The following is a 19876-nucleotide window of genomic DNA, read 5'->3' as shown; positions in this document are numbered from 1 at the left end:
ATGGTGTATATTAAACCAGACCAAGAATATTAAAATTTTTCTTTATCTTAGGAAATGTGAATTGAATTTTGGGCAATTGAAAATCACATGATCATCTGGACACCCTTAGGGAAAAGAAGAGAGTAGGAAATAATATAGAAATCTTTCAAATAACTTTGTTTCTAAGGTTTGATAACTTTTTGGCAAAAGACAAAGAATATTGAAGGGTTTTATTCCTTATTTAATTTTTTTTTCAAAGATTTTATTTATTTGACAGAGATCACAAGTAGGCAGAGAGATAGAGAGGAAGCGAAGCAGGCTCCCTGCTGAGCAGAGAGCCTGATGTGGGGCTCGATCCCAGGACCCTGAGATCATGACCTGAGCCGAAGGCAGAGGCTTTAACCTGCTGAGCCACCCAGGCACCCCTTTTTTCCTTATTATTAGGAAATGTGAAACATCACGGTATTTTCCCAGGGTATTAGTAGAAATGATCTAACCCAGTGCATCTATCCTGGTCATAATTTCGAGTTGAGATATTAAAAATAGAGCGAAAAATTCACGAGATTTCTTGCAACAAACAAATGTTTTTTTTGGTTTTGTTTTTTTTTTTTTTTTTTTTAAATCTTGATTATTATCAAGCTCTCAACATATTAGAATCATTACTAGTTTCTTAAAACTTGAAGTGAGTGTATTTCATCTTTGGCCATTAATATTCTAATCTCAGATGCATTTGGGTAGTTTACTTGGTTCAGTGTTGGACTCTTAATTTTAGCTCAGGTCATGATATCGGGGTCATGAGATTGAGCCCCAATTTGGGTTCCCATTTCAGCAGGGAGTCGGCTTCTCTCTGTCTGTCCCTAATACCCCCAGCCCCCTCCCCCTGTTCTTGCTCTCTATCTCTTTCTCTAAAATAAATAAATCTTAAAAAAAAAAATCTAATCTTAACATTGCTTTAATTATCTCAAAGTAAGATCTTACAGATTTATGACAAGCAGGGACAGGGATACTTAAACTCAAATACCAGTGTGGATTCCATCTGCTCACATCATGGTTCTGTTCAGTTTCTAAACTGTTAAAAATATATGCCAGAGAGCTCTTTGTATCTCTTATATAGTAAGAGATTTTTCAAATTAAAGATATATTTATTTATTTTTATGGGGGGTGGTGGGACAGAAGGAAAGGAAAAGAGAATCCCAAGCAGACGCTTCACTGAGTGCAGAGCCTGTTGTGGGGCTAGATCCCATGACCCAGATATCATGACCTGAGCCAAAACCAAGCATTGGATGCTCAATTTATTCAGCCCCCCAGGAACCCCAGTAAGAGATTTTTGGTTTTGAGAGTTTGCTCTTTGTTTTTAGATGACAGTGGAGTGCACATTCCTTGACTATATCATGGGAGGATGTCAGCTGAATTTTACTGTAAGTAACACTGACTTGCTCAAAGTAGGCTGAAACATGTTACTTTTTCCTACAGTTTTTGCGCTGTTCTTTTATTTTCTTGTAAAACCGACTTTGGAATTTTCCCAAGCCGTTTAGTATGGTCTCCTCAGACAGGTTGTCTAAGTTCATCAGGAAGCCTTCAACTTTGTTGATAAGATCTGTTCCTTCTGATGTAATTTAAATTACAGAAAGCGTTAGTGAAACAACCTACAAAACAAGCCCTATGTCTAAACTCCTGGGTATAACAATTCATGGATTTGAGTCATATGGAAAAAATATGAATAACAGGTTGTTTCAGGCTGAAGCTTTAATTGTTTAATTGTCTGTGGAAATACTGGTAGGCCCAGGCATTTGTTAGGAGATGGCAGTAGCAGGCTCTGGGACGAATGTCTGTCTGTCTCCTGGACATTGAACATGCAGCTTCTCCTTAGTAAGGGCTGTGATTGTTATTTGGCAGGTGGGAGTGGACTTCACTGGCTCTAATGGCGACCCAAGGTCTCCTGACTCCCTTCATTACATTAGCCCCAATGGTGTTAATGAGTATTTGACTGCTATCTGGTCTGTGGGACTGGTCATTCAAGATTATGATACGTGAGTATGACTAAAATACTTGTTTTCATAGCTCTCCAGAAAGAGCAGTTTCTGTTTCATCTGCTAGTACTTTGATATACTTGGTGGTGATAGGGCTGCTGGGGTTGACTGGGGATAGGAAAGGGGGTGTGGTGGGAATAACTTTCTCCCTAAAATCTTTTGTGTTCTCTTCTCTAGTTTTCTCTTTGTGACAGTCTTAGGGTTTACTTTTGACCTCTTTTCTCTAGCTGTGATCAGTTATAATGTACTATATATAGCTTATTTATTTAACAGCTGACTGGAGTCAACTGTTTCCTTGGGGTTTATTTATTAAGGATAAGTTATCTGTGTAATTGAAGTCCATATGACATATTTTGTAAACATTTATAGACACTGTTTATTAACATGACTATTTTTTGGCAGTCACTGTCAAATTATTTTCCTTTTCCTTTTTTTTAGTTTTATTTATCTGAGAGAGAGACAGCATGCAAGTGGGGGGAAAGGGGCAGAAGGAGAGGGAGAGAATCCTAAGCAGACACCCTGCTGAGTGCAGAGTACCACTTGGGACTGGATCTCATGACCCTGAGATCATGACCTGAACCAAAACCAAGAGTTGGATGCTTAACTAACTAAGCCACCCAGGAGCCCCTCATATTATTTTCTTAATGGCAACTTTGAACATGTGCCAAAAGAAAACTTGACCTGATTGCTCTAAAAATTTGAATAGATTCTCAATGTATAGATTTTTGAATAGATTGAATAGGCCCTCTTGAAGGTTTACCAAACAATAGAAAAGAAACTCCCCCTTAATAATTTTTTGTTCTGGATCTCTTAGGGCACTGTATAAATTTTCACTTACCTTCGCCTATTATTTTATAATTAAAGCCCTTACATATATTGATGGAGCTTTTCATTAATCTGCTATGATATTTAAAGAAGTAAATTTTCAGGCAAATGCAAATAAATCTAAAGCAAAGGTGACAATTCTGATATCAGCCTAGTAGAATCTAAGACAAAAGTCATTAAATATAATAGAAAAACTATTTTGTAGAAAACTTCGTTACATAATCCAAAATAAAAATATAACCATGGAGGGGCGCCTGGGTGGCTCAGTGGGTTAAGCCGCCGCCTTCGGCTCAGGTCATGATCTCAGGGTCCTGGGATCGAGTCCCGCGTCGGGCTCTCTGCTCAGCAGGGAGCCTGCTTCCTCCTCTCTCTCTCTGCCTGCCTCTCTGCCTACTTGTGATCTCTCTCTGTCAAATAAATAAATAATAAAAAATCCTTTGAAGAAAAGAAAAAAAAAATATAACCATGGACATGTTTGTTAAGAGTATCAAAGTATTTCAACTGAAAGTAGTTAGAAGTACAATAAAAATTTTAAGGTAACATAATTATAGTGGTGGTTATATAAAAAATAAAAAGTTTACAGAGTTACTTTATCAGACTGCCACCTAGAAGTTAATAACAAAAGGATAACTAAAATAAAATTTACCATATGGAAATAAAAAAATCTTAACAAGTTCTTAGATCAAAGAGGAAACTGAGGGCACCTGGGTCATTCAGTTGGTTGAGCGACTACCTTCCCATCAGGTCATGATCCTGGAGTCCGGGGATTGAGTCCTAAGGGCTCCCTGCTCAGCGGGTGCTCTGCTTCTCCCTCTGACCTTCCTCTCTCTCATTTTCTCTCTCTCAAATAAATAAAATCTTTAAAAACAAAAACAAAGAGGAAACTGAAGTATAAAAACAGACTATCCTAGAAATAGGGGCACCAAGAAGACTATACATAGTCCTATCTTTTTTTTTAATATTTTTTCCAAAGACTTGATTTATTTACTTGACAGAGAGAAACAGCCAGAGAGGGAACACAAGCAGGGGGAATGAGAGAGAGAGAAAAAGGCTTCCCACTGAGCAGGTAGCCTGATGTGGGGCTTGATCCCAGGAACCTGGGATCACGACCTGAGCTGAAGACAGACACTTAATGACTGAGCCACCCAGGAGCACCCCCCGCTTTTTTTTTAAATTTAAGTTTTAGGTAGTTAATATACAGTGTGGTCCTGTCTTTACAGAGGAAAATTTCTGGCTTTACATGATTTTATTTTTAAACAAGAAAAATTGAATATAAATGAACTAGGTTTTCAATGAAATAAAATTAAAGAATAGGAGAAAAAATAAAGATATAGCAATAATAGCAGATTCTCTCTATAAATTAGCTATGACATGTCAAGCACAATTTAATATTGTTTCTACATGATATTCACCTAATCCTCATATTTGCTGTGACATAGGTACTATTATCATCCATTATCATCTACAGTGTACAGATGAGAAAACTGAGACATAAGAGGTTAACTTGTCCAAAGTCACTCAACGGTAACTGGCAGAGATAGAACTGAGCCTGGGCTGTCTGCTCCAGAGACATGCTTTCCAAACTGTATATTATGTACTGTGATGTATTTCTTCTAAGCACTGAAAGTAAAGACTTGGAAAGTTAAAAACAAAACAAAACAAAACAGGGCACCTGGGTGGCTCAGTGGGTTAAGCCTCTGCCTTCAGCTCAGGTCATGATCTCAGGGTCCTGGGATCGAGTCCCACATTGGGCTCTCTGCTCAGTGGAGAGCCTGCTTCACCTCTCTCTCTGCCTTCCTCTCTGCCTACTTGCGATTTCTCTCTCTGTGTGTCAAATAAAGAAATAAAATCTTAAAAAAAAAAAAAAAGAAAACAAAAAAAAAAACACCCCTCACTAAATGAATAAATTAAATGAAGAGATGATTCTTTGCAAGTTCAACAAAACTCAGGCAAATCTGTCTACGCTGACCGCCAAGAAAGAGAAAACGTGCATAGAATATTAATGAGACAGAGAGTATAAGCATAAATTCAAGAAAAAACCATTAAAAATTAGAAGTTAATACTATATAAAACTTTGTTATTACATTGGAAAATCTGGATTAAAGGATTTTACGGGGATGGGGGAGGGGGAGAAAAGCTTTAAATTACCAAAATTGATTTAAACAGCCTGAGTAGACCTGGAATCATGGAAGGAATGGGATAGCTGGTCACAGAGCCGCTCCTCACAAGGGCACGAGGCCAAGACAATTTCATACATAAATTCTAGCAAACCTGTAAGGAATGAATTTAAACCTAAAATAATCAAGTAAAAAAAATATTAGAAAGTAGAGAGAGTTCAGAAAGGTAGTCAGATATAACGTAAAATTTAAAAACCAGCAATTTCTCACTAGCCAACTCAAGAGATTATAGCAGATACAAGATCACAATTCATAATGTAATAAAAAATAAGAATGAATTCAGTACGAGGTCTAGGCTCTTTAGTGAGGGAAAACTACAAAGTTGTACTAAAGGTCAAAGAAGTAAACTTGTTTAAATGGAGAGATACACTGTGATTCTAGATAGCAGACGTCATAATGATGTAAGAGATAAAATTTCTCCCAGAATTAATCAGTTCTAATCAAAATTGCAGTCGAACCATGCTAAAATGATTTTTAAAACTTCCTGGAGGGAAAAATGAATCACAATAGCCAAGAAATTTTTTAGGGGAAAAAAATGAGGGGAATTTATTTTAGCAGATATTTAAACTCATTTTAGGGACACCTGGGTGGCTCAGTCGGTTAAGCTCCTGCCTTCGGCTCAGGTCATGGTCCCAGGGTCCTGAGATTGTATCCCGAATTGGGCTCCTTGCTCAGAGGGGAGCCTGCTTCTCCCTCTGCCTACTGTTCTGCCTGCTTATGCTCTCTCTCTCTCAGTCTGCCAAATAAATAAGGTCTTTAAAGAAACCCTCATGTTAAAGCTATATTATTAATATTACAGAACTAGCACATGACCAGTGGAACCAGTGTGTGAACTTAGTATGTGACAGAGATGATGTTTTAGGGGAAAGGATTTGTCACAGCTGCTAAACTAGACAAGAAGTGAATTTAGATCCCTAACTCATACTGGTATATGTTAAGGTACTTTTTTTTTTTTTTTAAAGATTTTATGTTTAAGTAATCGCTACACGCAACGTGGGGTTCCAGCTCACAACTCGGAGATCAAGAGTCACATGTTCTACCAACTGAGCTAGCCAGGTGCCCCTGTTAGGATACTATTTGGTATAGACAAACTGCTAGAGTGGACACTCCCAAAACAAAGTGCATTTACCCAAACAGAAGTTTATTTCCCTTTCATGTTGCAAGTCTAGAGATAGTATAGGATTGATAGGGCAGTTCTACCATTGTCGAGTCCTAGATTCTACCCCTGGGTCCAAGGCAGCTGCTGTGCTTCTAATCTTGTCTAGTCAATGGGAGGAGGAGATGGGCAACTGGGAGGGAGTACAGGTGACTTCCCTCCGAGGGGCATCCTGATTCAGAAGTAACTGATGACCACTTCTACTCATATTTTCTTAACTAGCATCTATCCACCCCCCGGCCACATGCAGCCCAGAGAAGCTGCAGCAGAGCTAGTGTGGTCTCTAGCACAGGTGTTCCGTTATTAAGAAGGGAGAGAGTGGCAGTTTCTGTTTCATATCCTACCCCGTAAGACTTTCTGGGTAAATTAGAAGTTTAATATCAAAATCAAACCTTGGACATTCTAGGAATAAATATGTGTGAATTGTTTATAATTTTGCAGTGAGGAAGGCTAAGCAAGACAGCAGAGGCAGAAATCGTGAAAGAAATTTTATTTGTTCACATTCGTTAATACTGAAAACTATAAAAGGAAGTATATTTTAAACAAAGTTAAAGGCAGACTACAAACTGGGAAAAATACTCCTATTGTGTCTGACTCAGGTTCTATCTTCAACACAAAAAGAGCCATTAAAAACTATTTTAAAAGGAGGATCCTCGCTGGGACGCCTGGGTGGCTCAGTTGGTGAAGTGCCTGCCTTCGGCTCGGGTCATGATCCCAGGATCCTGGGATCACGTCACATCAGGATCCTTGCTCAGCAGGGATCCTGCTTCTCCCTCTGCTTGTGTTTTCTCTCTGTGACACATAAATAAATAAATAAAATCTTAAAAAAATATATCCTTTTGGGACGCCTGGTTGGTTCAGTCAGGCATCTGCCTTTGGCTCAGGTCATGATTCTAGGGTCCTGAGGTTCAGTCCCACTTTGGGATCCTTGCTCAGCAGGGAGCCTGCTTCTCCCTCAGCCTGCTTGTCCTCCTGCTGTGTGCTCTCTCTCTCTCCGATGAGTAAATTAAAATATATATTCATATATATTTTAATGAATGAATATACCATAATGAACATAATGAGCATACTAATTTTTCTGCTAGGAGATATATATATATATATATATATATATATCTCCTCAGGTACCTCCTCAGTGGCAGGTAAGAGGAAATCTTATTTTAAGTATTTGCCTCCCACAAAAGCATATATATATATATATATATATATATATGAGATAATATACATTTATATCCTAGTAGAAAGATTAGTATGTTCATTACAGTGTTTTGTGAGTTTTGTGAAAGCAAAACATTGGATCTTTATTAGTTGGGGGAGAATATCCATAAAGTGGTGGAATACATGGCAGCCATTCACATGATGTTATATATTCAGGTGCATAATCCCTTATCCCTAAACAATTGGGACCAAATGTTCATACATTTTGCTACAAAAAATGTGAGAATTTTATATGTGGCATTTGCACCATGTTTCTGTGGCCAAATGTTTGAATATTCATAATCAGTGGCATGAATAAAAGCTATAAATAACGTCGTGTCAGTTGAGGTCAGGTTTTGCTGCCAAATGCATTTGCTATAAGTCAATGAACTTGTGGTTTTCAGAGCTTTATGGATTTATCTACATATTTATTCAACAAAATGATATATAGTATTTAAGTAGAAAATAGCATGTTATAAAATGAATACAAACTCCATTTTTAGAAATATATAGAGAGAAACATTTTTCTCCCTCAGTGCACAGAAAAATACTTAGAATGATTGTTGCCAGATGTTAACATTGGTTCTTTCTGCTGGTTACTATGGGTTTAATCTTTATATTTTCCTAAGATTTTGAATTAAAAAAATAAAAAACTATTGGTTTTATTAAGAGCAAAGATAAAATTTTCTATTTTGAAAAAAAATGATCTTTTAGTTTTTTACAAATTTTCTTTTTAGTGATAAAATGTTTCCAGCTTTTGGTTTTGGAGCTCAGATACCTCCTCAGTGGCAGGTAAGAGGAAATCTTATTTTAAGTACTTGCCTCCCACAAAAGCAAAACGGGTTTCATCAATCCTTTCCTCTTTTGGCAGGTTTCACATGAATTTCCAATGAACTTTAATCCATCCAATCCTTATTGCAACGGTAAGCTAAAAAACAGGAAGATTTTATACTGAATACCTTAATACTTTGTTACTTGTTTTTTTCTTACTTGTCTTTTTGTTACTTGTCTTGTTCCTTGTCTTTTTTCTTCAAACTTGTTACTAGTTTGTTACTTGTGATTTACTTAAATTCCCTACCTAGTTTTCTTTTTGTGACTCTTTCTCTCTCTCCCTAAACAATAAATAAAATCTTAAAAAAAAAGCAAACAAACCCTAATACAAATTATTCCAACAAAATGTTCCCTTAATGCAGGAAGGATTTTGGCATAACTTAATTTTAGTGGAGGAACTGAAGGCAATTGATATTTGTGAAGAAATTTAATTAATAGTTTATGTATCTTCAGATTGAAAAGCAAGCTGAGATGATAAAAATGAAAGAGTATTATTGCTCTGGGTACCCAAATATTCTGCAGTACATATCATTGTGGTAAGATCCTACTGCTGGCCTATGTTAATACTATTTTTGTTAGTACTGGACTGACTTCTTCCTAAGTTCAAAGTGACTTAGAGGAGTGAATTAGAACTCTTAAATGTTAAGAGAGTTGGTCTTGTGAAAGTTTTAAGTCAAGTATCTACTTCTTTTCCTTCTTGATCTCTGCTCTGTTGGGGATCTTTTAAGCAACAGACCTGTTTTGGTTTGCATTAAAAATCTTTTTTTTTTTTTTCTGTAACGTTTATTTTTTATTTTTTTAAAGATTTTATTTATTTGACAGACAGAGATCACAAGCAGGCAGAGCAGCAGGCAGAGAGAGAGGGGAAGCAGGCTCCCTGCTGAGCAGAGAGCCCGATGTGGGGCTCGATCCCAGGATCCTGGGATCATGATCTGAGCCGAAGGCAGAGGCTTAACCCACTGAGCCAACCCAGGTGCCCCTTCATTAAAAATCTTTTTAGGCAGATTTCCTTGATGATCTCGACAAGTATGGGGGAAGTTCTTGAGGATTTCTAGTATCTTACCTGCATCCTGGACACTCTGACATAAGGGCTGGATTCCACAGGCGTGTATGTTGCATTTAAGCTTCACTAACAATGCTTTTACCAGGAATGCCACTTAGCTTCCACTAAATTGTGCTGTTGTAATAAACAATCTAACCCTCAGTGATTTATAATAGCAATGGTTTCTATTTCTATTTATAATAGCAATAGTTTATTTTATAAAGCATGTGTTAGCTTTATTATAAAACTTATTTCCATTCTAGATTTAAATGACCCAAAAGATAGTTCCAATTTTATGTATGTAATATTTTACCAACCTCTAAAAATGTTTATCAGAAATGAGAGAATTGAGAGAGTCTGCCCCCAAATAGTTTATTTATATATAAATAAAATAGTTTATTTATATATCTCTTTACATGTAGCTAGTCTGCTCTATGTTTCTTCTTACTCTGGGACTCAGGACTGTATCTGGGATGTGTTACTCCCTTTGCGGAGGGAAAGAGCCAGATCGCTGGTGAAAACAGGCAGTGACTCTTAAAATGTCTACTTAGATATGAATGGCATGTCCATTTACATGCTTGGTTAAAGCTAGTTGAATGGCCCTGCCCGATCTTCACTATACAGCATCCCAGCAGGCCCAGGAAGTACAGCATAAACAAACACACACATTGGTATTTCTGCAGCAAAATGTAATACATAACCTCAAAATGAATTTTTATGACTATACAATTTCCCATACCATGCTTAACATTTAAGTTATTGACTACTAACTCTTGACTACAATTAGCAGTTAGGTTTATAACCATTCAACTTTGCAGAATCTTTGGCCACATGTGCAAAAGTTTTTCCGTTTATTCAATATGTTTTTCTTACCTCTTGTTGTCAGTTGTGAGAGGCAGCAACTTTTTCATGATTCTTTTCCCATTAAAGTCTTATTCCTAAAATACAAAAATTATGCAATATAACAATCCCACTGTAGATTAATGAATAATTTGGCTGAGATGAAAATAAATCTCTTTTATTGGAGGATGGTAATGTTTATAGGTTTTTGCAATGGAGCATAGCTATGAAGTTTTATAATACATGGTTTAAGAGGAACTTTTGAATAGTTTTTAACTAAAGCAATAGATATGTACACACACACACACACACACACACACATAAAATTAAATTAGCCAGTATGGTAAACAATGAACAATTAAATTGTGTTTGAGAATTTTTAATTCTGCTTTTTTTTTGCTTAGGAATCCAAGGCATTGTAGAGGCATATCGGGCTTGCCTTCCTCAGATAAAACTCTATGGACCAACTAATTTTTCTCCAATCATAAACCATGTGGCTAGGTTTGCTGCTGCAGCCACCCAACAACAGACAGCTTCTGTAAGTGCTATAGTACCAGGGGACAAGGAGAATTTGGATTGGTAGTTGCTTCTGGTGCCATTTTTCCATTTATGTGGCCCATTGATATACAAAGAATGAAGTAATAACATATGGCTATCCTTGGTTTGGGAGTAACAACTGTTGTTATATTAGTGATCATTAAGTACAAGACACAAAAAAATAACTCTTATACTCGTGAATCTTTTCTCTGCCATTTGAATTAATTTTTGTAAATAGGTTTTACTAAAAAGAAATTACTAAAATCTGCCTTTTCAAAGGTAGACTTAACAAATTAACAAATTGAGAAAATTTATAATTTCAGTTGCTGATGAAAAATCATTAACTGTATTCAAAGGGTTTGGATTAGATAACCATTATCTGTGGGACCTGGATACCAAATCTCTCTTAGCTTCATAACTTTTTATATTTAAAAGTAGAGTAGAGATAACTACCTCATATGACTGCTGAAATGTGAACTAAGATAATTCCTATAAAGTGCACAGTGCCTGGGGCAGAGTAAACACCCAGCTTGTGTTAGCTTTATTATAAAACTTATTTCCATTCTAGATTTAAATGACCCAAAAGGTGGAGTTACAATTTTATGTAATATTTTACCAACCTCTAAAAATGTTTATCAGAAATGAGAGAATTGAAAGATTCCACTCCCCAGACCTATTTGTTTTTTTTTTTTAATGCACTTTAGTTTGACAAACAATTCTACTTCCATACTTGACCTTTTAGAAACAGAGTCACCACTTACTCCCTTGATCAGTACTTTAACATTTTTAATACTTATGTTAACGTATTTATTCCTATGCTCACTAAAAGTTTAATCTTTGACATTTAGATGTCTTACTCCTTTATATTTATGCTAACCCTATTTTGTGGTCTGTTTCATTTTTAATAAACCTGTAATTTTTGTATGAATACATTTCCTTGTCATTAGAGAATGTTAGAATATTTTATGTAGCTGGTATCCTGGGTAGAGACTGGCAAGGAAAATGAGCAAGAAAGAGACTTGAATGACTTACCAAGCTGGAGACGTTTTTAACCATTGCTTTTATTGTTTGGGAGCTCAACCCGCTCAGTGGATATAATTTTCTTTCTGGCAGCAATATTATGTGCTCTTAATCATTACTGATGGTGTGATAACAGACCTTGATGAGACCAGACAAGCTATAGTTAATGCTGCCAAGCTGCCTATGTCCATCATCATTGTCGGAGTAGGAGGTGCTGACTTCAGTGCCATGGAGTTTCTGGATGGTGATGGTGGAAGTCTCCGCTCCCCATCAGGCGAGGTAGCCATCCGAGATATCGTCCAGTTTGTGCCTTTCAGACAATTCCAGAACGTGAGTACCACTCCTCCTTATTCTTCCTGCACAGTAAGGAGTTTGAACACAGACCTTCACCAGTCCATCACCACGTAGTGAAGTAGGTGTCTGGGGTTAGAGGATGCATGGAGTTTTGGTTTAAAGAGCCCTGATTTGATTTTGCAGTTTTGCTTTAAGTTGTATACTTGCACGCCTCTTGCCGTCTATATGATGAATTGTTATAAGTGGTGTTGCTGCGAATGTTTTAGAATGTATTTTATCTTTACCTATGTATGTAACAACAGAAAAACTCTATACAAGTATATGATGAATTTGCCAGACTGGAAGTTAATCTGACGAAAATCTCTCAGGACTTTGCTTTACCCAGTTCACTCCAGTGGTAACATCTTGTAAAACTACAGCACAGAATCTATGACCAGGGTATACACATTGATAAACAATGAAGGTCCATCCTCTCAAGACTCCTCAAGTTGCCCTTTTATAGCCACACCCACTCCTCTTGCACCTCCACCCCCCTGTGACCCCTGGCAACCACTAATCTGTTCTCCACTTCCATAATTTTGTCATTTCAAAAACGTTATAGAAATGTTAGGATTGGCTTTTTTTTTTTTTTTTTTTCCCCACTCAGCATGATTTTCTGCAGGGTTGTTTCTGCATATGTTCCTTTTTATTGCTGAGGAATATTCCACGGTGTAGGTATTAACCATTCATCCACTGAAGGACATCTTTAATTGTTTTCAGTTTCTGTCTGTTATATGCAAAGCTGCTATAAACATTCATATACAGGTTTTTGTGTGGGCATAAATTTTTATTTCTCTATTATACCCAGAAGTGCAGTTTCTGGGTCGTATGACTATTGCCTGTTTAATTATTAAAGAAAATGTTGAACTTTTCCAGAATGGTTATGCTTTTTTACGTTCCCAGGAGCCAATGTATGAGCGTGAGGGAAGGTGATTAAAAGTGTTAATGTTCGGGATCCTTGTGATGATGAAACTGTTCTATATCTTGATTGTGGTGATGGTTATACAGATCTATCCAGGTGATAAAATTATATAGAATACTACATCCACACATGCAAATAAGTGCATGTAAAATAAAACTGGTAAAATCTGAATAAGGCCCGTGAACTGTACCATTGTCAGTGTTTTTGGTTTTGATATTCTGCTATAGTTATAAAAGATACTACCTTTGAAAGGTAGTATCTTCACTGGGTGAATATTGTTTTTGCAACTTCCTATGAATCTGTAACTATTTCAAAATAAAAAGTTAAAAAAATTAATACCACGTGAATAAAAAACCCACCTTTAAAAGTTAAAGAAAAAACTAATTATCAAATGCCAAAATGCTGGCACCAAAAAAGGACTTGATAAATATTACTGGGTAATATAGCACTCCTAAGTAACATTGGTTACTTAGCTCATTCTGTGTTTTACAGACTGTTCCTAAGACAGGATATAAGCCTAGGAATTGGGAAGTACTGCTTTTTACTGACAGGTGAGGTATTCCTAGTCTGTTATCAAAATGCCAGTAAGAATTTGGTTACTAATAAAGTCACTCTGATTTTGTTTTTTCATAAGGCTCCGAAAGAAGCGCTCGCTCAGTGTGTCTTGGCAGAGATCCCCCAGCAGGTGGTGGGCTACTTCAACACATATAAACTCCTTCCTCCCAAGAACCCAGCTAAGAAATGAAAAGAGCTTTGGCCGCCTGAGCAGAATTCTTTTGTGCTGTGTGGAGCAATGGATTCCTCTCCCAGCCCGAATCATGAATCTATTATTTTACATGCTTTTCATCTCCAGCATTTATGATGTAAAAAGCATTCTTTTTATACCTTTTTTTTTTTTTTTTTTTGGAGGGAAGTGCTAAGTTAATCTTCACTCAATAATGCAGTGATTGCTAGTGGCTTGCAGTGACACTGTGGGGATTAGAAACTCGTGTGAGAAAAGTTGATTTGGTGGTTGTGGTTGTTTACTTTCATATGGTGAAAATACGGTTTCTGAGTGTTTGTCAATAGAAAGAATGAAAATTGCTGGGTTGTGTGATTTGCAGGTTGGTGTACTTTGTTCTAGGCATATATGTTTCACAAATCAACATAACCATACCTGATGATAAGAACTTCTTCAATTAGATGATACTGAATTTGTTCCTATAACTGTATTTACTGCTTTTCCATGGGATAAAACTACATTCACTTTGCCTGAATTTTGCTGCAGTTTTGACAATGCAGTTTACAAAACAGTATGCATTCACTTAGGACTTCTTAAAAAATACTGGATGAGAAGGGAAGGCATATATCCAATTCTTAAAATGTACAATCAACAAATAAAAAGAACCTCATGTAAGTAAGCCATTTTTATTTGCCTTCCTGGATTTTTTATTTTCGTTTTAGAATACTGTAAACATAGTCAGATTTGACCTTTTCATTTACTGTATGTGACATTCAGAATTTTATATCTGTGTAGATGATAGGTTAGCCTAGATTCAACATTATTAGAGTATTTTAATTGGAGCTTATTAAAATGGTTAGGACTGCTTTATACAGGAAAGCTATGAGGACCAAATATATAACGGAAAATTCAGAATTCCATTTCCTAATGAAATATTTATTAAAAAAAGACAATTTTTATATTTTCCTTGCTAAGCTTTCACACATTGATTTGTACATTTGTGCAGATTCATTTAGACATTTTCTCCCTTTTATTAGTAACATTTTTAGTCTGATTTTTAAACTCATGATAGTGGTTATATATTAATCAAAATCAAATTTTGCTTTTTAATTATGTTATTTCCCAAGCCCAAAATGTATGTATTAAGCCTAAAAACCTTTCATAACTTAAAAAAAAAAAAAAAATTCCCCACTGCTACGTTAGGATAGAGTGGACTTTACATCCTTTTTTTGTTTTTCTTTTTAGAGCAGAATCTTTTTCCTGATTTTTACCCTTTAGAACATATTACTTAGCAAACATGACATTTTCAGAATAGATTCAGTAACATTTTATTAAAGGACCTATGTGCCAAGTACTATGCATATTTGTAGGTTGGCCAGTCATCTCTAACAATTTAATGTTAAGAGTTATGTGTTTATCCTCTGTCCTTAAGTGGATGCACCAGTGCCTTGCTGACATGCCTTTCAGTCTTATTGAAAACTTGTACCACAGCTCGTACAGCTTGTTCTCTGAAATGTCTAAAGGAGATGAGCTCTCAGCCATGAAGAACTTTGGCTTCTCAGAAACAGCTTGTTGCCAAGGTCAGGCCAAAGAGGAGACCTGCTTGTTGTTGTGATTGTCTAGCTCATGTGAGCAGTTCCTCCTTTCCCACTTAGCTAGCTTGCCTCTGCATATGTGCTATTAGCTGAAGGTACCTAATGCGTAGTCTGTTACCCTGTGACATATCTCAGTTGACAAGTCACTTTAACATTAGTTAAGTCAGAAGAAAACTGATCATTCTTCCAGAATTTTAGAGCCTTTTTGTCTCATATGTCCTGATTTCAATTCTCTTTGTGTGCTGGGGAATAGCATATATATATTACTGTGGTTTTCAGGATTTTTTTTTTAACAAATTGAAGCCTTAAAATATATATATACACACGCACACATTCTCATTGTACGGTAAAACAGAGAAGTAGAGCTTCTCTAGGTCCAGAGCAGGTCCAGAGCCCTACTCTTGGGGCCTCCTTCTCAGTCTCCTTAACCAGCTCCTGGTTGTAGCCAAGTGACTCCGAAAACCACTGGTCAGGAGCATTCGCTGTTTTCATGAGCCAAATAACCTCCAAATACTTCTGCCACCACTGTCAAATGGATTTGGTCTTCATAATTTTGTATTCTGGTCTTAACCAGAATTATTCCAATTTTAATTTTATTTTTCATTCTAATTTTTAAATTATTTTTTTACTCATTCTTGATCAGGTTCATTAGTAGATGTTATTATTCATAAGAACTGTGATTCCAGCAAATGAGAATAATTGATTCCTCTTTTGCAGTTCTGAATGAAAGCATTTAAAGTTTCTAAATTACCATTTTGTAAAATTCTTACAATCTCACCAATTCACCTCCTCACATGCTGATTTAGTATTGTTTTATGTAAAAATAGTCCTTTTCCCTATTGTGCCACCGTTCATTCAAGTGTCATTAGTTCTTAAAATGCATTAAAAGAATAACCAAGTTGATTTTCACACCTTATATAAACACCTGTATTACAAACACATATTGGGGTAACAGTGACCTGGACAGACATAATATTTTTCAAATATGCCTTTACTGAGAAAATAACATACCAATTAGTATGGTCATGTCATCTTGTGCTTCAAACTGAAATTTTTAAGATCATAACATTTCAAAGTCAGATCAGGGATTTACAACTGTTTTTTTGGTAGTGCCTTAGGCAGCCTTTCTAGAGTAAATTCTGGGCCCCATTGCTGTTTATGCTTTATTTGACATACTTTGCCTTTTTGATTTTATGAATTTCCAGGAAAACCATCTCCAATAAATTTTCCCTAGTCTCTTTATGTGTGTGGTTGGTAGTCATGGGAGTGACACATAAGGGAGGCCAGAAGTTTGGTTGGGATTGCAAGAGACTATTTTGTGCTTTAATGATGTCATACTTAATAATAAGTATATAAGTTACTAATATATGAGTTGATGTTAAATATATCTTCCATTTGAATTCTCGTTGGATAAAATTATTTCTTGATGTGATACAGTAGTGCCTTGTTTTCATTTATTCTTTCTCTAAATGTTATCAAAACCAGTAGAAAAATTAGAAATAAAGTGAATATAGTATTTTAGGTGGCCTGTATTCTCTTATTGAATTGAACATTTGGGTTTTTTAAAAAAAATTATTTTATGGGATTTATTCATTTAAAAGATACTGAATGTGGGCGCCTGGGTGGCTCAGTGGGTTAAGCCGCTGCCTTCGGCTCAGGTCATGATCTCAGGGTCCTGGGATCAAGTCCCGCATCGGGCTCCCTGCTTGGCGGGGAGCCTGCTTCCTCCTCTCTCTCTCTCTGCCTGCCTCTCTGCCTACTTGTGATCTCTGTCTGTCAAATAAATGAATAAAATCCTAAAATATACTGAATGTATTCAAGATACATTTCTTTTTTACTTTTTAAAAAAGATTTTATTTATTTATTTTTCAGAGAGAGAGAGAGAGAGAGCACAAGCAGGTGAACAGTAGGCAGAGGGAGAAGCAGTCTCCTCACTAAGCAAGGTGCCCGATGAGGGACTCGATCCCAGGACCCTAGGATCATGACCTGAGCCGAAGGCAGATGCTTAACCAACCACGCCATCCAGGCATCCCTGAAGATAGATTTCTGGGTGCAGTAAGGGAAAGGTTCTCAGCTTATAGCTGGGTAGCCTGAAAAATATGGCACTCACAATCAGTTGTGTTAAGCAGGACAGCAGAACAGTATACCTACCTTACTTTTTTGTTTGTTTTTTAAATTGTGTCTGTGATATTGCAGTCATTGGACAAGGACTTGGGGATACAATGGTAACTGAAGTAGCCACAGCTGCTGCCTTCGTAGAAATAATGGACTGGGGGGAGAGAAAACATTAAATGAGTAATTACAGAGACATGAGATCAATGTATGATGTAAAATATTGTAGCAGGAGACTTGACCCATCTAGTGGGCAAGAGCACTTTTCTGAGCATGTGATGTGCCATGTATGCTAAGACCTTAAAGTTAGCTGAGTGAAGAGGGTTAAAAGCATTTAGAAGGTGTTAGGTCAACAGCAAGTATAAAATTGAATGTTTTAGGAATGGAAAGAACTTAAAGTTGCTGGAATATGAAGTGTGGGAGGAAAAGTGGTAGAAGAGAGGAGAGATGAAATGGACTGATTGGTAGAGTTTACAACCTGCAGGACTTCTGGGGCATGTAAGGGAGTTCAGGCTTAGGCTAAAGGTAATGGGATGCCACGGAATCAACTTAAACAAAAGAACGTTATAATCAGGTTTTATGTTCTTGAAAAACTGGAGAGCCTTCCATTTTAGGTCAGACGGATGCCTGTCGCCAAACTTGGGCCTGGCCACAGGGGCTTTGCCTTGGTGAGGCCCTGATGAGACAGTTAGTGGTGGTCACCTTATGGTAGAGACTCAGCTGTTTGGTCACATACTTGTAAAGTGTCTGATTCTAGGTCAGTTTCTGAATTCTCTGCTTTTCCTGCCACAACCCTGTCTCCACATCAAATCATCCGTTAGGCCCTTATCTTATCAACTCCTTAGTAGTTCAGAGGCTGGCTTGTACCTCATGGTGATGTAGATGTCCAGAATTGCCAGATCCTTTCTTGTAACAAGACCATGACATTTATCATTTGTCGCCAAGCATGGCCATGTGAGGATTGGCTAGATTCCCCAGAAAACTCACAATAGGTTGTAGTGTCCTTGGAGAATTTTACTGTGGCTTGGCTTTTGATTCTCTCCCCCTGAAGAAGAAGTGATCAGTGAGGGAAGCTTGGATGGCTCAGCTGGTTAAGCATCTGCCTTTGGCCCAGGTCATGATCCCTGGGTCCTGGGATCAAGTCCTGTGTTGGGCTCTCTGCTCAATAGGGAGCCTGCTTTTGCCTGCTGCTCCCCTTGCTCTGTGCACACTCTCTCATTGTCAAATAAATAAATAGACATATTAAAAAAAAAAAAAAGAAGTGATCAGTGAGAGAAATACCATTATAAGCAGAATTTTTACTTCTTACCATAGGGAAAGGGAGGCCATGATATCTTTGGCCTTTTCACAAGCAGATTGGGCACAACAGGTTTTGTAACAGCACCTGTCTTCTAGGACTAGACTCAGAAGAATATCAGGAATTGGGGAGCCCTAGAGAGTTCTTAGAAGACTGAGTAGGAAATACTTCGACTTTTTCAACCAGTCCTTCCATCCAGTAAGAAGTATGACTTGTTTTTGAGCATATATTTATTGAGTAGCTTAGTACTGGCAATCATTAAGCAACATCAAGATGAGTAAAATTTCTTAGTCACTTCAAAGAGCTTATGATCTAATATGGAAAAGGAGACAGTATGTGATGCTAAAGTAAAAGAAGAACAAGCAAGGTGAGGTGGCCCCTTGTGCTTCAAGTAAGACTCTTTCTTCTCATGCCTTTAGGCATCCGTTGTCAAGACTACAGAGGAGACTTCTGGCTGGCCAGATGCTCCTCCCTCCCCTCCTCCCAGCACTTGTTTCTCTCTCCTGCTGTCCTACGACTGTTAGGACTGATCCTGCCAGTCCTCACAAGAAGCTCAGATCATAAATTCCTCACTCCAGCCCATCTCGGGCTCCTCTGTACAATCCACATCCTCATCACAACCCAATGCCCTACAACTGCTCAAACTCTGCTGCTCTGCCCTTAGGAACTGCCATTCATTAGCATAATCCCTTCTATCAGTGCTTTTTCTGAACAATCCCTTCGCGTTTTTACTCTAATTAAAACCTATTGCTCTTGAAGAACCTAACTTCCTCTGCAGTCCTCTCAAGTAGTTATTTTCTCTTCCTGATCTAGTTGGGTTTGGAGGCAGGGTTAAGTGTCCTCCTTGGCCCTTCCTTCTGCATTAGATAACCCCTCCCTCCTCTTTAAAACCTCCAGCTTTGAATCTCTTACCATTAGTTTAGATCACTTTCTATTCGTTTGTGATAATCTTGTCCTCCACTTTACCTCAGTCCTCACTCTAGACTTTATTATTACCCACAACAAACTCTTTCCTAATCTCAAGTATCCCATTTTCCATTAACAACCCACTTTACAGCTCATTCCCTGTAGTACCACAACTTCAACAAATCATTCTCCATCACTACCTTCACGTTACTAATCCTACCAACTTTTCAAAGGCTCCTGCTCCTTTTCTAGACTTTTTTTTTAAGACTTTATTTATTTTGAAAGATAGAGAGAGAACCCAACTAGGCAGAGTGGCAGGCAGAGGGAGAGGGAGAAACAGGCTTCCTACTAAGCAA

At 37.3% G+C, this 19876-nt stretch overlaps 1 protein-coding gene across 1 annotated transcript in view; it reads left to right on the top strand.

Moving 5' to 3' along the window:
* The window catches only part of CPNE3 (copine 3), a 49371-nt gene extending 32734 nt beyond the window's left edge, over positions 1-16637 (top strand). The window contains exons 10-16 of the mRNA XM_044245363.1: positions 1338-1397; positions 1876-2009; positions 8102-8156; positions 8236-8287; positions 10482-10615; positions 11728-11964; positions 13524-16637. Coding sequence (XP_044101298.1) covers positions 1338-1397; positions 1876-2009; positions 8102-8156; positions 8236-8287; positions 10482-10615; positions 11728-11964; positions 13524-13634 — 783 coding nt within the window. The 3' untranslated portion in view covers positions 13635-16637. The remainder of the gene's footprint in view (positions 1-1337; positions 1398-1875; positions 2010-8101; positions 8157-8235; positions 8288-10481; positions 10616-11727; positions 11965-13523) is intronic.
* Positions 16638-19876: the final 3239 nt, after the last annotated feature.

Source organism: Neovison vison, chromosome 4 (assembly GCF_020171115.1).
Source record: "Neovison vison isolate M4711 chromosome 4, ASM_NN_V1, whole genome shotgun sequence".
NCBI lineage: Eukaryota > Metazoa > Chordata > Mammalia > Carnivora > Mustelidae > Neogale > Neogale vison.
The sequence above is the reverse complement of the archived record's forward strand: the minus strand, read 5'-3'. Positions and strand labels throughout refer to the sequence as shown.